This window comes from Astyanax mexicanus, chromosome 15, assembly GCF_023375975.1.
Source record: "Astyanax mexicanus isolate ESR-SI-001 chromosome 15, AstMex3_surface, whole genome shotgun sequence".
NCBI lineage: Eukaryota > Metazoa > Chordata > Actinopteri > Characiformes > Acestrorhamphidae > Astyanax > Astyanax mexicanus.
In genome coordinates this window covers 19,605,076-19,623,661 of record NC_064422.1, presented here as the reverse complement: position 1 = coordinate 19,623,661, position 18,586 = coordinate 19,605,076, and the positions used below count along the sequence as shown (strand labels likewise).

Sequence of the window (18,586 nt, the reverse complement as noted above, 5' to 3'; positions counted from 1 at the left end):
TTTGCTGTTGTTTGTTTCATTTGGATTTGAATTGTGACCTTAAGATATCTGGAATTTTATGCATCTAAAACAACCAAAAAAATTTGGAATTATAAGTCATGTTTCCTTTTCAAGTTGTTGATTGTGGAATATGGAGGTAGCATTTATTTCCACAATTAAAACTCTCATTTTGTTGTCAGAAGTGTCTATTTATTTATTTTAGTTTATTTATTTTACCATTCAGAGGTAAGCATTCTGGGCCTGTAGCCTGCTGCTAACCCCGGCTAGCACTGCTGGAGCAGCATTAGCATTAGCTGCAAACCGCGCTAGCTCTTTCACCGTTCAGAGGTGAGCCGCTAATGCTTCAGCCTTAATGCTGGGGAAATTCGGGAATCTAAGCTTACTGTAAATATACTGAAGCACTTTACTCACCCAAATAAACAGTTTTTAGGAGAGAATCTGTGTAGATTATCATCCAGCGCTCGTTTGACTTTAAAAAAGAAAGTATTTTTTTTATTACGGTTTTGTTTAAATACCTTTGCTTTACTTACTAACCTAGGTAAGTAAAGCTAAGATAGCATTAAATTCAGCGGCGAGACCTGCTGAATTTAATGCTAGAAGTTCCTTATAGTGTCTCTTAAAATGCGCCTTTTAATCCGGTGCACCTTACGTATGAAAATAGACAAAAAAAATAGACGTTTCTTGATAGTGTGTAAACTTCATAATTAACCAAATGCTTGATCACAGGTCATGAATTATTTATTGATTTAGATACCCACATCGTTCTAACCTCCTGTGTCCTCCCTTCTCCCTGGCTCAGAAAAAAAGAGGAGGGAGAGGCTAGTGCACAGAACTCCAGCTGCTGAGTGACGATGCACTCACAGCCAGGAGAAGTGTGTGTGTGTGTGTGTGTGTGTGTATGCGACTGCACTGCCTCTGCGATATGCAATGGATTCAGAGATGATCCCTCACTCTCTGCTTTTCTGATCTTCTCCTGAGCTCGGTGACTGCTGTCTCTTTTTGCTTTCTCCTTTTTCTTTCACCTTTTTCTCTTTGTTCTTTTTTTGTATCTCTTTTTTCTATTGCTAACTGGAATTAAATGCATTTTATTTACTTTGCATCAGCTTCTGCCTTCTAGTTTTGGACAGTTTTAGCTCTTTTGCCTGATTATACACCTTATTAGGCTCTTATCAAATAAGCTCTTCTTTATTTTCCTTCCTTCTTAATTTTTTTTCTGGCCTCTTCTGACATGCTTGAAGAAGACTCTGACACCTGTGGACCTTTACTTTAAAAGCTGACTGCAAACAAAAGGTGAGAAAACTATTTCCATCATTTTGGTGACTGAACATGGACATGGAACACAGTGGACACTCTTAATTCTTCTTGACATGTTAAGAACTTCAGTTTAAAACTATGTAGAACCTTCCAGAACTCTTCAAAAGATGAATACCACCCTGCACTATGGACTTATCCAGGTCTACAACGCTAGGAACCGCAGCGTTGCTAGCATGCCCGTCCACAGAGACGCTCAAGGTGCTAAAGACTCGTCATCTTCATCCTCGCACGGATGCTACAAACAGCTGCTAATCTCAACAGAAGTGTTCCTCACTCTGGGCATTGTCAGCCTGCTGGAGAACATCCTGGTGATAGCGGCTATCGCCAAGAACAAGAACCTGCACTCGCCCATGTACTTCTTCATCTGCAGCTTGGCTGTGGCGGACATGTTGGTTAGCGTCTCCAACGCTTCGGAGACCATCGTGATCGCCCTGATCAGCGGCGGGAACGTCTCGATCTCAGCTGGAGTGATTCGCAACATGGACAACATCTTCGACTCCATGATCTGCAGTTCGTTATTAGCGTCTATCTGCAGCTTGCTAGCTATCGCCGTCGATCGCTACATTACCATCTTCTATGCGCTACGCTACCATCACATCGTGACGGTCCGTCGCACGCTAGCCGTCATCAGCTGCATCTGGGCATGTTGCACAGTCTCAGGCGTCCTTTTCATCGTTTACTCGGAGAGCACGACTGTGCTGGTGTGCCTTATCAGCATGTTCTTCACCATGCTAGCCCTCATGGCCTCGCTCTACGTCCACATGTTCCTGCTGGCGCGGCTCCATATCAAGCGCATCGCGGCTCTGCCGGGCCACGCCCCCATTCGCCAGAGGGCCAACATGAAGGGGGCCGTGACCCTAACGATCCTGCTGGGTGTTTTTGTGGTCTGCTGGGCGCCGTTCTTCTTGCACCTCATCCTTATGATCACCTGCCCCAGGAATCCCTACTGTGCTTGCTTCATGTCCCATTTTAACATGTACCTCATCCTTATCATGTGCAACTCTGTCATCGATCCGCTCATCTACGCCTTCAGAAGCCACGAGATGCGGAAAACCTTCAAGGAGATCTTCTGCTGCTGGTACAGCCTGCCCAACGTCTGCGTATCTGAGCCCACTGAATCATGCTAAATACTGGTGATTGGTGCACAGTTGGGTTTGGCATCTGCTGAGATGGTCATCACCTTATCAAAAAGCATGATGAGCAATTTATGAGAAACCCACCTGTTAATCAATTTAATTTAAAAGATTCTGCTGTGACTATTCAAGAGAAGACTAAAGAGAGGGAAGAGAACATTGTGGGTTGGAGTTTGGGCAATTTCTGCTTGCCGAAAGAAGTTAAAGTAAGTGAAGCCAGTGAAGGAGAGACAAAAGGAAGGAAACAGTTGGTTGAGGTTTCTGAAAACCTGATGTACATACATGTAGACAAGGTAGCGGTCATCAGATATCAGAATTGAGAAGATGGACTTCAGGCATGTTCCTCTTCCCAAATATTTTGTCATTTTCATAACATCACTTGGGGTGTCTCATCTTTTTTTTTTTAACTCTGTTATCGAACCACTTTCGATCTACTCCTTCTAAAGCAATGAGATGTGGAAAACCTTCAAGGAGATCTCTTGCAATTGGTACAGGCTGCCTAACATCTAGCTGTGTATCTAAGCCAACTGAAAAGGTGCTAAAAAGGGGGGTAGGCGGTTGGGGTTGGCATTGGCACCTGTCCCCTCTGCTGAGCTGGTCGTTACCATATCATAAATGCTGTTCAAGTTATGGGAAATGCACCAGGTCGTTAATTTATTTAGAAGAATCTGAATATTAGAAACAAATACTTTGATACTAAAATTTATTTTTTGCCTGAACATGCCATCAGTATCTGACTATTACTTCGAGATGCTTCTGCTTGCAGAAGGAAGTCATTTTGTCCTTCTTTGATTATTTAAGCCAGGTAGGAGAGATAAAAGGGGTAGACGGCTGGTTGAGGGTAGACATCATATTTATTGCATATTAAATTAAGAAGAGGGACTTCAGGCATGTTCCTCGTCCCAAATGTCCGATGTCTGTGAATCTGAGCCAACTGAATTGTGCTAAATATGGGGGTCAGTGTTGTGGTCGGCATTAATACTGGTCATCTCTGCTGAGTTGGTCGTCACTAGGGCTGCAGCTAATCTGCAATTAATGATTATTTTGAAAGTCAACTAATCTGGCGATTATTTTTCCGATTAGTCAACATTTATTTCTGCCATGCCCTCCATCTCTGCTTGCTGTGAGTACGACTCCTGTGTCTAGCTTTCTTTGTACTCGATTTAAATCGATAGAAACAGCTAAACAAAGGTTTTTAATGCCCTTTAAATGTCCAGAACATTGTCCTTTAAATGTGAGAAGTGCTGATATTTAGTGAGGAAATGTGTAATCTGCTGTGTTTGGGCACTTTTGGAGACCCAGTACATTGTGAAGTGGTGCAAATTAACGAATAGTCAATGAACATTGAAATAGGCAATGAACATTTGGAGTCGCCAAATTTTTATAATCGATATTGTTGATTATATCGACTAATCGTTGCAGCCCTAGTCTTCACCTCAAAATAAAGCTGTTCAAATGCACTTAATGTTAATCAATTTCATTAGAAGAATCTGAATAATAGAGAGAAATGCTCTCAAGTTCAGAACATGCCGTCAGTATTTGACTATTTAACAGAACACTAAAGAAAGGAGAGAAAACATTTTGTTACAGGTATAATGGTAAAAACGTGAGATATGTTTCATAAAGTGATTTTATGAAAGTAACCAAACGTTTAGGAGGAGGAACATGCCTGAAGTGCCTCTTCTCAATCTAATATTATATAAATTTAATCTCTACCTTGTTTACAGGTATCTACATCAATTTGTACACCAATCAACCACCCTTTCTAATAAGGAAAGTCAAGAAGGAGAGATAAGTGAGGGAGGAGATGAATGGAGGAGGGTTGTGAAGACCTGATAGACCTGATATAGACATGTGTGAAGGAGATCATATTTATAGAATATTAGATTGAAAAGAGGAACTTCAGGCATGTTCCTCCTCCCAAACATTTTATAATATAATATAATATAAGCTTTATATTGTGCAGATTGCCATTACCATCCAGGACCAGACTTGATTAAGATTATGTTAATTCTATAGACCATAAATATGTAAATATAACTTGGACAAAAGCTGTGACACTCAGAACATTGCTGTCTTGCAGGGAACTGGTTCTGCTCCACATAAAAAAGGAAAAAAGCTCTTCAGAAAAAGATCAGTTTCCTTCTTATCCTAAATGTAGAGGAACAGCCAGTACCTGATAAGCTATTGTACAGTAGCTATTGTACGAGTAAATGAAAGCTTATCTGTGCAGCCTGTGTGCATAAATCACTGCACACTTGCCTCAAAGCATACTGCATTCTGCAATCCTGATTCACTTGCTGATATATATTCAATTCAATTTAATTCAATTTATGTATGTGTATATGTGTGTGTGCTGACATTATTGTTAGTCCTTCTGTTTTCTGTATAGATGTGAAGATACGGTTTTATCAGAAACTAGACCTGCATGATGTGGAAATTAAAAGCTTGAGGCCATATAAATGGTTTTGTCTTGGTTTTGGAGATCTTGAGAGTTTTGAGGGTCTTGAACCAACTGAGCACAATGCTTTTATTTCTATAATTATTTATTTTTTTCTGTGTGAGTATAGCTGTATGAAATTTAGCACAACCACTTGTTGATTGGAACAGGCACAAAATAAGTTCTTACCTCATTTTTTTTTTTTTTTTAAATGAGCTATTTGTTGGCTACATTAGGCTTATAGCTTTTATGCTAAAGTACAGAACAGTTATATAAAATAAACTAACAAAAAAGGGGGAAATTCCTATTTAAATTGGACCATTGAATGTCATACTGGGCAATGTGTTTAACCTATCCAGACCCTGCATCTGTTACAATAGACATCATGTCTTTCCTTTTTTTCAGGTTTTGTTGCACATAACACTAATTGAGACTTTTGTCCATCAGAAATGACCAATAAACCAGCCGATGAAAGGGTCTGCAAGCCAATGAACTAGTAGCTGACGAGAGCCAACGAGGCAAAGTAAAGGCTAATTTTTACTTATTTGATATTATTTAAAACACACAAGGGATGGTTCATGAAATAAAGACAATTAGATATTTTAATTTAATTGGATTACATTTTTACATAGATTTTATAATAAAATATTAGATGTCTTCCTTAGTGTGCATCACAGACAGAAAATAGCATTTTTTTCTGATATTTTTCTATCACTGGAACATAATTTGGGTCTAAAAGGGTTAAAATGTGTTTTCTGTAGTGCTCAGTCTATATAAAGCCTAAATACATTTTTGCTTCAAAAAAGTTTAGTTGCGGGCAGCAAATTATTATGCAGTGCCGTCACCCAGTTCATGTATTAAATTAGAAGTTTTGGTAACACTTTACATTAAGTAAGTACAATAATTAATAGTACTATCAACATAATGCATCTACTAATTATTAATTAGGCATTATTAATCATTACAACATGTTTTAAACAATATCTTAATTCATTACTATTTACAACATTCTTCATCATTAACAATTAGTTTAATAATGTCTTAACTAGTGTAAATTAATAGCTACAATTAATTGCAGTATGCAATCACAGTACTGTTCTTCTTAAGCCTTCTTTTTATTATACACGTTTTTTTTTTTTGGCAATTATCGAGATATCAACTCCAATAGATTCCAATAGATTTTTGATTGAACAGTTTTCTTTAAAAAATTTGACTGATTTTTTTTTTTGCTTATTAAGAATGAATGCAGAGCAAAAGTGCACGTCCATGAACGTCCCAGTTTTTGAGATATGAAGACCAAATTCGGCATGCTTTTGGAAAATATGCCAATACTGTTTTTGGACAATTGTTTTTACAAATTTTCTCCATAGGAATGAAAAGAGGGATCCAACATTCTGTCTCACACACCAGTTGAATCTGTGCACAGCACGCCTTCTCTACAATGCTCCTCAGTACTGTTTGTGTATGGAGGAGCTGCTGGATAAACCAGCTGTTGCTCAAACGTTTGGACAGCACACACGTCAATAAATGTTCTGTACAGTCTGTGCATGGAGGAGCACAGTTACCATAGCAACCATGGCAACACCTTAGCAACCACTTGGCACCACATTAGCAACACCATAGCAGCCATCATGAACAACATAGCAATACTTTAGCAACCACCTAGCAACCCCATAGTAACCACCCACGAATCAGCAATGCAGTCACACTCGCAGTTTCTGCTGGCTAGTACTTAATGTAGTAAATACGGTTATGTGTCACTCTTATTGTAAAGTGTTACTGAAAGTTTAGTAGGTACATTATATTCTCCCTCTCAGTCCTGCACTGACTGTCACTTTATAGGCTATTTGGGTTTTATTTTTTTATTTTTTAGATAGATGTGATTGTGATGATAATTAAAGCCTGACTTTACTGGTGAAGACAGTAATGGTTAATGCAACAAATTAAATTTTAAGGGACATAAAGATGTTAAAATTCTAAGCGCAGAGAAAAACTTATCGACTTATTCTGTGTTTGTGTTCTGATATTTACGTGTTTTTATTTTGTGTGTGTTTGTGTACATAAATATTTGAATCCACCAGAACATTCAGCTGTGTAAACTGTGATGTCCTGAGGGGATTATATGGTAATTCAACTGACTAAATATAGCCTGTAGCCTTTTGGTATACAAAACAGACCAGAACGAACGCACATAAGAAAGAGAAAACCGATGAACAAAAATAATTTAAAAGGCAATTTCCATTATTTTCTTTTTACTTTATATAATTTGCTTAATTCTCATTGTATTTTAATTGTAATTGTAATTTTCTTTGCAGATGATTCTTATTTATTTTTGTTAATGGTTTAATCACTGGGTTGTGTACATGTGTATCAGGGTTTTTTGTGTGTTTAAATGCTCAAAATGTGCCGCACAGCTTGAAAAATCAAATGTATATACTGATCTGTTGCATTTTGTTTTGGCCTCAGGATGCTGCTGTGTGAAATCATATATATTTTATGTTTATGGTAGCCCAGAGCTATTTTAATAAAAAAATTAAATAACTGTCTGTTAAATTATGTATTGTCTGTTGAACATATAGGAAATGATATGTGCTTTTGGCTGTTTTTTTTATCTCTATTGGGTGCAACTGAGTAATTATAAATTATTAATTTATATTTAATACCTGATGCAAAATTATACACATCATTTATTCTGGTCTAGATTTTACTATAATTTAACTGACGGTTTTATTTTTATTTTATTAAAACAAAGAGTCATTAGTTAATAAAATATATTAATAACATTTCAATAGTAAAATAATATAATAAATAAATAATGTGCACATGTCTCAGAAAATTTGAATATTATATATTATTTTATTATAAGACCAATGGGTACTTTTTGCAGTGTGGGCAGTGTGCCAAGTCCTGCTGGAAAATGAAATCCACATCTGCATAAAAGTTGTCAGCAGAGGGAAGCATGAAGTGCTGTAAGATTTTCTGGGAAATCACTGCACTGACTTTAGACTTGATAAAACACAGTGGATCAACACCAGCAGATGACATGTCTCTCCAAACCATCACTGATCATCAATAAATTTTACATTTCATTTGTTAATCAAGGGATCAGTGTCTGGAGGAAGAGTGGAGAGACACACAGTCCAAACTGCTTGAGGTCTAGAGTGAAGTTTCTACAATCACTGATGGTCTTCTGCTTTTATGCTACTTTTATAGAAATGCAGATTTTATCTTACAGCTCTTTTTGATTCCCTCTGCTGACAACTATTATCGAGGTGCGGATTTCATTTTCCAACAGGACTTGGCACACTGCCCACACACTGTAAACCCAGAGGTTGTTTGAACTCAACTATTTTGAGTTAGTTGAACATTTGTGGGCACATATAAACATTCAAACTGAGATCTTTGAGTTTAGTCTGTTGCCATTAACAGCTTCTTTTCCATTGGCTTCTGTCACAATCTATTTGCATACTGGGTGTGTCCAACAGTTTCTGACTAACACTCACCATCAGTGTGTAGTGATTCCCCCTGTGCTGCCTTAGAAATTAATCAACTTCCCTTTTAGTTGTAATAAATTGATGTTTTAATTTACGCCTAAAGTTTTCATTCCCTATTATTTAAAATATTTGAGCAAACTGGCTGCCTTAAAAAAGTTAAATAATCTAAATTTATCCAGTCTTACAACACACAATTAAGGTGAGTTGCTCTTACAGCCTACAAACGCTGATGCCTGGTAATACATACATACTACACAAATGCACGACTAGAATAAGGTAGCTTTGGGTAACAGACAACACAAAGATGGTAAGTAAGGGAGAGGACACACCCAATATGCAAATATATGGGGCCAGAAGCCTATAGGAAAGCTGTATGAGACAACACTGTAGAAAGAGCATTGACACGTGAAGTATAATAAAAGTTGGTTCAAATCCCGTTTTTTGTTGAAATACAAGCATTTTTCGATTTTCAGTTTGGAGTTCTCTAAACTCATTTTATGGAGTTGTACTGGCCGGTAACTCAACTTAATCACTTAGTTCTTCTAAGTAAAACACAAAATCACTTTTTAGAGTGTATACCAAGTTTGAATTCTACCCCTTCCCAACTGACCTGCTATAACAGGAGGTTGTTGAAGGTGGTGAGAGGTTTAAATTGATCGATTGCCAGCATCCAGTCTCCTGCAATATGTTCCATTTGGCTGATAGACTGTAGCTCAGAACCTGGATTAGCAGTTACTGGAAAGGGTCTGATAGTTTCCACTGCTTACAGGGAGCACAAGTGTGATATAGGGTCATATGGCTGGAGAATTTATAAAAAAGAAAAATAATAATAATTTTCCTGAGAACTCAGAGATGTAGCAAACTACTGTCATATACTTATTGCAGTAAAGTTCAGAGACAATGATATAATAATAAATCTAATTAGTATTGTCCAAAACTTATTTTTACATAAAATTTGATATATCTAAACTTTACTCAATTATTTTGAGTTCGATGAACATTTGTGGCCCCAAAAACACCTTATATACAGGAAAAAAGGGAAAACTTAAAAAAAAAATGAGTTTCTTTGATTTTACCAAATTGAAAACCTCTGGAATATAATCAGGAATTAGATAAATGATGAGAAGCCATCAAAACAAGCTGACCTGCTTGAATTTTTGCACCAGGAGTAAAGGCACAAAGTTATCCAAAAGCAGTGTGTAAGACTGGTGGAGGAGAACAGGCCAAGATGCATGAAAACTGTGATTAAAAACCAGGGTTATTCCACCAAATATTGATTTTTGAACTCTTAAAACTTTATGAGTATGAACTTGTTTTATTTGCATTATTTGAGGTCTGGAAGCTCTGCATCTTTTTTTGTTATTTCAGCCATTTCTCATAAATGCTCTAAATGACAATATTTTTATTAATTATTTGGAATTTGGGAGAAATGTTGTCTCCAGTCTATAGTATAAAACAACAATGTTCATTTTACCAAACATATACCTAAAAATAGCAAAAACAGATAAACTGATTCGGAAACTGAAGTGGTCAGTAATTATAAAATAAAATAAATGAAGCTAACCAATCTAGCCCTATATGAAAAAGTGTCCCACCCCCCCTAAATTAACGGTGATTAATCACACTTTTTGGAAAGAGTTCAGTCTCATTAACCACAACCTGATTACTGCCAAACCTGTAGAACCGAGAAATCACTTAAATAGAATCTGTCTGACAACATGAAGCAGATAAAAGATCTCAAAAAGCAACACATAATGCCCCGAACTGAAAAAAAAAACAGTTTAGAAAATAAAGTCACAGATATCTATTAGTCTGAAAATGGTTACACAGTCTTTTCTAAGGCTTTGGGACTCCAGCGAACAGCAGTGAGAGCTATTATTCACAAATGGAGAAAACTTGGAACACTGGTGAACCTTCCCAGCAATGGCCAACTCATCCAGGAGGTCATAAAAGGACCCAGAACAACATTTAAAGAATTGCAGGCCGCACTTGCCTCAGTTAAGTTCAGTGTTAATTTTTAGAGTGTATATTGGCTTTTAAATTTACCAGTACAAGACTTGGATAAATAACAGCCCGTGTGTTTACAATCAATACATTTCCTATCCTTTTTAATGCCTGCTGGGCTTAACAGAAATATATTTTATGACAGTATAACTCACAACCATAAGCACCATGACCACAATTCCCTAGATGTATCCAAGGATCTGTGTGACAAGTGAATAAAGCGCGCTAGAGCCAACAGGTGTTTTAGCCTTGAATCTGGGACCACAGAGGATCTTATTAACATCCCATCACTGTCTAATCACACCAACAGGCCTCAGGCCATATACAGCATGCTAATACAGCACTGTGAAAAGGATTACATTCTTCACACAGGCTGATGAGGCTGCTATTACATGAGTAAGCTTATATATAAATCAATATAAAATAAGGTCCTCCCCTTTCCTCTGGACTCTTCATTCTTAAAAGGGATCTCGTGTTTTAGTCAGGAGAACTAATAAAATCAAGTTAAATGAACTTACCAGCCAGTACAACTCAATAAAATGAGTCCCGAGAACTTCAACCTGAATCATACAGCTTTCCCATAAGGCACCTGGCACCATATATTTGCATATTGAGTATGGCCTCTCCCTTACTTACTTTGTGTTGCCTGATTTCTAAGGAAGCCCAGGGGGGATCACTACACACTGATGGTGAGTGTCAGAAACTGCACTCTAAACCCAAAAGTAGTTTGAACTCAAATCTGTTTTACATAAAATTGGAGATTTCTAAACAATACTCAACTATTTTGAGTTAGTTGAACATTTGTGGGCACATATAAACATTCAAACAAAGATCTTTGAGTTGAACCAACTTATAATAACTGAGTTTAGTCTGTTGCCATGATCTATTTGCATACTGGGTGTGTCCAACACACTGAAAAATATAGTTAGCTTGATCTACTTAAAAAAATCATGTCAACTTTTAGCATCAGATAATTAGGTAGATCAAGCAAGAGTAGTCATTGTATTTACTACTTAATTTTCTCAAGTAGGGCTAACATACTTTTTCAGGTAGTGTCAACTTAAAAGAGTCCATTGACACTACATGGGAAATTTAAGTATTGTCAACTTAATTATCTCTTGTACACTGCTGCCTTAAAAAGCTGAGTTAACTCAACTTAAGTGTTTAATTTGTCCTTTTTAAAACATGATCTGTTTAGTAAAATAAACTGACAAGTCATCTTTATTTTAACACACAAAACTTTAGTAATATTCACAAAACTTATCATTTTACATTATCCATAGGTATTCTCAACATATTTAGTGTATTTTTATTCAACTGGCAATACTGACAGTATAATACTGGAGCAATACAAGAGCAAACTGGGTAAAGAGTGAACTCTGTAACTCAAAGCCAGCATACTGTGATCACCAGAAACACAGAAGAAAGTTAATGTGATCTTACAGCTTTACAACACTGAAACCAGCCAGTCAACATGTATATTATAATTACTACTCGCCCAGGATAAGGTAGCTTTGGGCAACAGACAACACGAAGATGGTAAGTAAGGGAGAGGCCACACCCTATATGCAAATATATGGTACCAGGAGCCTATAGGAAAGCTGCATGAAGCAACACTGTAGAAAGAGCATTGACACAGGTAGTGACTAAAACCCTGGTAAATATAACAAGACTTTTGTTTGTTGTGCAGGTTTACCTCAAAAGATTTGTTGGGATTACATAAATAAATTATATTAAGGAAAAAATACACAATGTCTTGTATTTTGAACAAATGTGGAGTAATTAAAAACTAGATATATTCTTGTAAAGGTAGAAACATATTTTTTGTTGTTAATATCACAGATTTAATTATGTTACATTTACTAACGCTCAGATTTATTTTTTTCAGTGTAGTTGTTTAGCTTTGGAGCCCAGATCAGATTAGCACAGGTCATATGAAAATGTGGTAAAGTGTGGATAACTTATTGAACACACATGCAGAATTTTTGCTCCCACACATTTCATTATGTATGATTCCGCAGGCTAGTCAAGGTAATAACGGGCCACAGCCACTGTGCAGAATTCCACATTAAATTATTAAATTAAAGGCCATGTCCTAGTGAAGGCCACTGGCAGTGTGTGGGCAGATTCATTGGAAAGTGCCTGACAGAACCATCTCCACTTAAATCAACACTTTTTCTTCAGGCACATGCCACTGACAAACAACTGTGAAAACCCAAGGACAACCATTTACCATCCTACTGAACGTTGGAATGTCTAAATATTTCTCTTCAACGATAGAATGAACAAACTTTAATATCTGATAATGTTAAATGGATATTTGATATCAACAGAAAAACTAATACAATCCCTAATTTGTTCATTTGTTAAGTATTCTTTCACACAGCAAGTTTCTGGAATTAAAAAAAACCTAAGGAAGCAAAAATATGTATGATTATAAGCGTTCGATTGTTTAAGTTTATTCCTTAAAGGTGCACTAAACCCCTTGATTTTTGCTGGCTCCACCCTCAGCTCAAATTTGAAAAAGGCTTAAAAATGTAAAGGGTCGTTTGGGAAGGGAACTGGGTGATGTATGGGTTTAAATGCGGGGCAGGAGGGAGAGGGACTTAAAAAAGTTATTTTGTGTTTTAGTCAGGAGAACTAAAATTATTAAGTTGAGTGAACTTACCGGCCAGTGCAACTCAATAAACTAAGTTCAGAAAACTTCAACCTGAAAATGTAAATATGTTTGTTGAGCCAATGAAAAAATGTGATTCCAACCAACTTTTAGTTGCTACATACAGCTTTTCTATAGGTTTTTGGCACCATATATTTGCATATTGGGTGTGGCCTCTCCCTTTCTTTCCATCTCTGTGTTGTCTGTTGCCCAAAGCTACCTTATCCTAGACATACATTAGTGTAATATGTGTGTTGGTTGCTAGGTCTTAGTGTTGTAGGCTGTAAGAGCAAGTTACTTTCATTCTCTGTTCCTAGTTTTCATAGTATGTTGGCTTAGAGCTACAGTGTTCAGTCTTTACAGAGTTTTTGCTTTTATGCTGCCCCAGTATTATGCTGTCAAATATATGCTAAATATGTCAAAAATAGATATAGAAAGTAAGCTTAATTCTTTAAGCCCACAATACTTAAAAAAACAACTGTTGAGCTGATTTAACTATTGTTGTGTGAATTTAACTTAAAATTGTATATATTTACAATTAACTGAGTCAAATCTAAAAGATAAGTTGAGTTAAATTGAGCCAATGAATGATTTTTTCAGTGAGTGTGCCACTTTTAACATCTGTATTTAAATGTAAATAATACTTTATTTTTGCATTTCTGATTAGATGCAAACTGCATTTCAATGGATTGTACTTGTATTCTTCTAATGACAATAAAGTTAAATTTAAATCTATATCTTATTTTTTTTTCTGGAAAACCCTTCAAACAACCTGTAAGACTTCACATACCAAAATGTAATATATTTTCAACTAAAGTGTCTGATCTTTTATTTTTAAGTCTTTTTGACTATATAGACCATATATGTACACTTCAAATTATTTATATTGTCTTCAGTTAGTACTTTATTACTGTGTTCAGAGCAGATGGAAGTCCAAACATTGTCAAACAGGGAACTCGAGCTGGACTCCTCCACTTGGGCTGACATATCTGACAAAAGCAGAAATTATTTATTTCCTTTTTTCTTTGTCGTATTTTTTTTTTTGAGCCTCTGAATTGTAATCCCAGTTTGTCATGCAGGGGCTTATAAAAGAACCGTGTTTTGAAAATGCGATTAGAGTCTTTAGCTCAAACAGAGAGATTAAAAAAACACATGCCCAATTACCCACAACCAGCTGCTGCCAAGCCCAGCAGCACACAGTGTGAGGATACAAGAGCTATGGTGCTTAGTCTGCTGGTGCGTGGATAGCACTGTAGAGATTTTACAGCTTTAAGAAAGAAGTGATTGTTAAAATGTTACAAATTAAAGATCCTTTTAAATGTTGTGAAGGACTTATCCTTCAAAATCCAAAATTGATTATTCTTTATGTTCATAATGGTGTAAAAACATTGTGAAAAATCTTAGAAAATTCTCAGACTCTTAAAATTATTATTTACTGTCTTTACAAACACATGCTTGGAAACCCATAGTGTTTTATTAAGGCAGTGATAACTGTGCTAAAGGTTAAAAATGTCTATTTACAGTTATTTGGGGGGATAAATGAACATACAACACCCCAAAAAGCTCCTGTATGTAACTTTTCAATATGTCCAAATCAATCCGCATAATAAATTCTAGATACAAAAATCATAACAATCTTCTGCATGAGAAGAAGCACAAGTGTCCAGAGCACCACAGTGTCTGCTAACCATGCAGTACAACAGTGCATTTCTCAAGAAACTCATTAGCTCTTTAATGAAGCACTAGCTGAGCTTGACCTTTTGGAACTTTTCAGCTAGTCTGAAATGTAGTGCTTGTCACTTTGATGAGCGAGACATTCATGCAGTTTAGACTGTTTCTAGTTTTGTTAAAGAACCACTAAACCTTAAAGCATATTTTTTCTATTATAGCTGATTATTAAATGTGGTTATTAGAAGTATTGAAACATATCAGTCCTGCTTACAATTTTTTAAAAACGCTTTTACTGTGGTTTACTGTGGTAATTTCTGCCTCTGCAGCACCCTCTCAGGTCCAACTGTGCTATAGGTAAGGATGATATGTCCATATAATTTGGTATGCAGACATATCTCAATATGCAGATCAGTCTATTAATAACTTTGCTCCCTGCTGACGTCCAACCATCTGGGTGTCACCGCTATCAGAGGAATATTGCAGCTGCTGCTGCAGCTCAGCCAATCAGCTCCTCCATCCAGGCCTGCCTCTAAACTCATACATCACCCAGTGCCCCTCCCAAACTACTCCTCCCATTTCTTAGCCTTCAAGTTTGAGCTGAGGGTGGAGTCAGCAAATATCAGGGGGTTCAGTGCCCCTTTAAGAGGCCAAATTCTTAAACTACATCTTTACTAAAATGACATTAGTTAAATCATTAGGATATTATGAACTAGGACATGTTGACTAATGTTATTTGATTCACCATACAGGAGCTGACAAGTCAAAGTAAATAGTTGCAAGAGGTTTTAGTTAAGAGGAAATTTTAAAACTACATGTATTGTGTGAAATTTTAAATTTTTCTCTTAATGATTTTTCAATCAGCTGAACAAAGAATATAACATTTCACTGCAAACTACAATGTAAATCCTAAAAAGTAATTTGTTACCTCAAATTAATTATGTTTTCAAAACTCTTTTTTTTTAGTAATTAACACTATTGTATGGATTTAAACAAATGTTCATCTTTAAGTTTGACGGACAAAAGTCACAACAGACACAAGCACTTGACACGCTGCTTTTACAGCCTAAAATTCTAAACACATTAGCTGCAGAGTTGTTGCACAGTTGCCCAGCAACTCAGAAAATGATAGATGTTCTTTCAGTCTACAGCACAGCAACAAGCATTTATTCAAAAAAAAAAAAAAAAAAAAAGTTTACTTAAGGTAGCCCAGGGGGAATCACTACACACTGATGGTGAGTATCAGAAACTTGGGGGGACACACCCAGTATGTGCATCACTCTCAACTATGAGTAGCAGAAGTTAAAAATGAGAAAAAACGATTTTCATAAAAACACAGTTCTTAACTGTAAATTCAAATTAATCGCTAAAATTGGTTTATCGCCCAGGTCTAGTGATAATCATAAATTCCCGCTTCCAAGTTGCTAACTAAAATAACCAAGAAAAGTAGGGTTGTACTCACTACATAAAGTCAATGAAAATTAAATAAATGTCATGGACACAACCTATTTTTTTGTTGTTCCAAAAACTCAAAAAGTGAAAGTTTTTTCATTTGTATAATGACCTGGAGTTATGTTTTTTTGTCCTAGCTATTTGGAAATAACAGGTCCTAACATGCATAAAAACTAAACTTTGTCTATGTATAGGAAGTCATTTCGTTGCAAAAATTATTTTCAGGGAAGTACCCCTGGACCCCCGGACCTGGACATATCTGACGTTATTGATATGCGGTAGACTCCCGTAACTTCCGGGACACTTGGGACGTCTGCGATGGGGACTAAAAAAAATGATTGGAATAAAGATGTTTTTACCTTTAACTTCTACTACTTTTGTACTTCAGTATTGTAAGTCGCTTTGGACAAAAGCGTCTGCCAAATGCAATGCAATGTAATGTAATGTAATATCTGGACTGGCTGTAAAAACTTTTGACTAGAATTCTTGTGATCTTGTTTTCAATCCACCTTAATTTTTCATCAAGTTTAATTTTGTAATGTAACCACTTGGTAGTGAGCACAATGTCTTCATAGGAGGTCAAAGGGTCCATGTTTAAAAAAAAATAAGTATCATGGTGCACAGAACCAGAAACGTAATGTCCCTATATGAGGATGAGGTTAAATGCAAATATGAGCTAATCAGCTGAACACTGCAGCAGTAAGTGAGTGTGTTGTTTATTATGATTCATCTGGAAACATAATGATCTGCTTTAGAGATTGAGGAAATTAAAGGCTGTCTGTGAAAATGGTGTATCGCAGGGGCAGGGAGGTCATGTCTGCTGATGTTGAAAGGCCACCAAATAAACGAGCATCATTAGTTTAAAATCTCTGTGTTTTTGTTTTCTTAATTATTCTCTTTTACGCACCAGTGCTGTCTTATTTTTTTTTTTTTCATATTAACTCAATATGACCTGGGGGAGGCTCTGTGCCTCCTAACAGCCCTGAAATCTAACACAAGGTTTTGGAAATTTGCCTTGGGTAAGGAAACAGAGTCAATGCAGATTGTAAAGACTGCAGGGGTTTCTGAAGGTAAGGAACGCAGTGGTAAAAAGCAGATGTTGGCTACTTATTATTTCTTTTCAACCTTAATTGGTGCTTTGTTGTTGAACATAGCATCAGAAAGAAGCTTCTGCATTATTTAAGACAGAACTGAAAAAAACTGAAATGTCAGGAAGTGCATAATAAGAAGGCAGCTTAGATTTACACAGTGGCATTTGAAAACTACTGAACAAATTTGAACATGAAAGAAGTAAACATGTAGAGGTAGTTAAAGAAAAATGACTTCTGTTATTATTATTTTAATGCTCAGCTACTGTTGGTTGTTGACAGGACCAGTTCAGACTTAGTCACTGACCAGTGTATATAACCAAATTGTGCTTTTGGTCGGGTCAAAATACTTTGGGGTATAACCCCAGCTGAGATGGGGTGGCCAAGCATTGTAAGCCCACACATTTCTGTGTACATATCAAGAAAAACTGCACATAATGGAAAATAAATGATGAGTAAATATTTAATGTGTCCACATGAATCGTCTTGGCAAGAGTCTAGTGTTGAAGTGGAGATATCTCTCACACAACCAGCACATCACACTGCCACTTGTGACACCACAGGCTGTGTTGATATGAGCTGAATACCAAAAGCTGAATACCCCACTGGCCTCACGCCCCCCCAGACCTTCAGTGGCTGAAAAACAAGATAACAGACTTCAGAAATATCTGGACTGGTGTCTCTGTTTAAAAAGGTTGACTAAACTCAAAACTTTTGTTGTAATCGATTACCTAATAAATTTTAAGTTCATGTAATATTATTTGTAAGTACAGTGAACTTAACAAATACATACACAAACATATTTAAATTAATATTTTCTTGAGCTTTTAGTTTTCTTCCTAGTTTTACTCAACTATTTTTTTAACTACTCATAAAAAAGTAAATGAAAAAAAAAACAGTAAAGAACTAAAAGTACTGAGAGCACAGCAAGAACACAGGGTTACTGCAACTCAGTAAATGATGCTTGTTCTACAACCTACAACACAGAGACAAAGTATTTAATCATAATATATAATCTACAAGTTTAGCTAAGGTAGCCCCGAGAGAATCACTACACACTGATGGTGAATGTTAGTCAGAACCTGTTGGACACACCCAGTATGCAAATAGATTGTGACAGAAGCCAATGGAAAAGAAGCTGTTAATGGCAACAGACTAAACTCAGTTATTATTAGTTGATTCAACTCAAAGATCTCAGTTTGAATGTTTATATGTGCCCACGAATATTCAACTAACTCAAAATAGTTGAGTATTGTTTAGAAATTTAAATTTTATGTAAAACAGACTTAATTTATTTGAGTTCGAACAACTTCTAGGTTTACAGTGTAGAAGGCCAA

At 36.3% G+C, this 18,586-nt stretch overlaps 1 protein-coding gene across 1 annotated transcript; it reads left to right on the top strand.

Moving 5' to 3' along the window:
* The first annotated feature begins 789 nt into the window (after nucleotides 1-789).
* LOC103042955 (melanocortin receptor 4-like) lies at nucleotides 790-7,186 on the top strand. Its single transcript, XM_022669130.2, has one exon. The coding sequence runs from the start codon at nucleotides 1,422-1,424 to the stop codon at nucleotides 2,439-2,441; it is 1,020 nt and encodes a 339-aa protein (XP_022524851.1). The 5' UTR covers nucleotides 790-1,421; the 3' UTR covers nucleotides 2,442-7,186.
* The last annotated feature ends 11,400 nt before the right edge of the window (nucleotides 7,187-18,586 follow it).

Excerpts from the sequence above, each read along its gene's own strand:
- LOC103042955 (XM_022669130.2), top strand. The coding sequence starts at position 1,422 with ATGAATACCACCCTGCACTATGGACTTATCCAGGTCTACAACGCTAGG.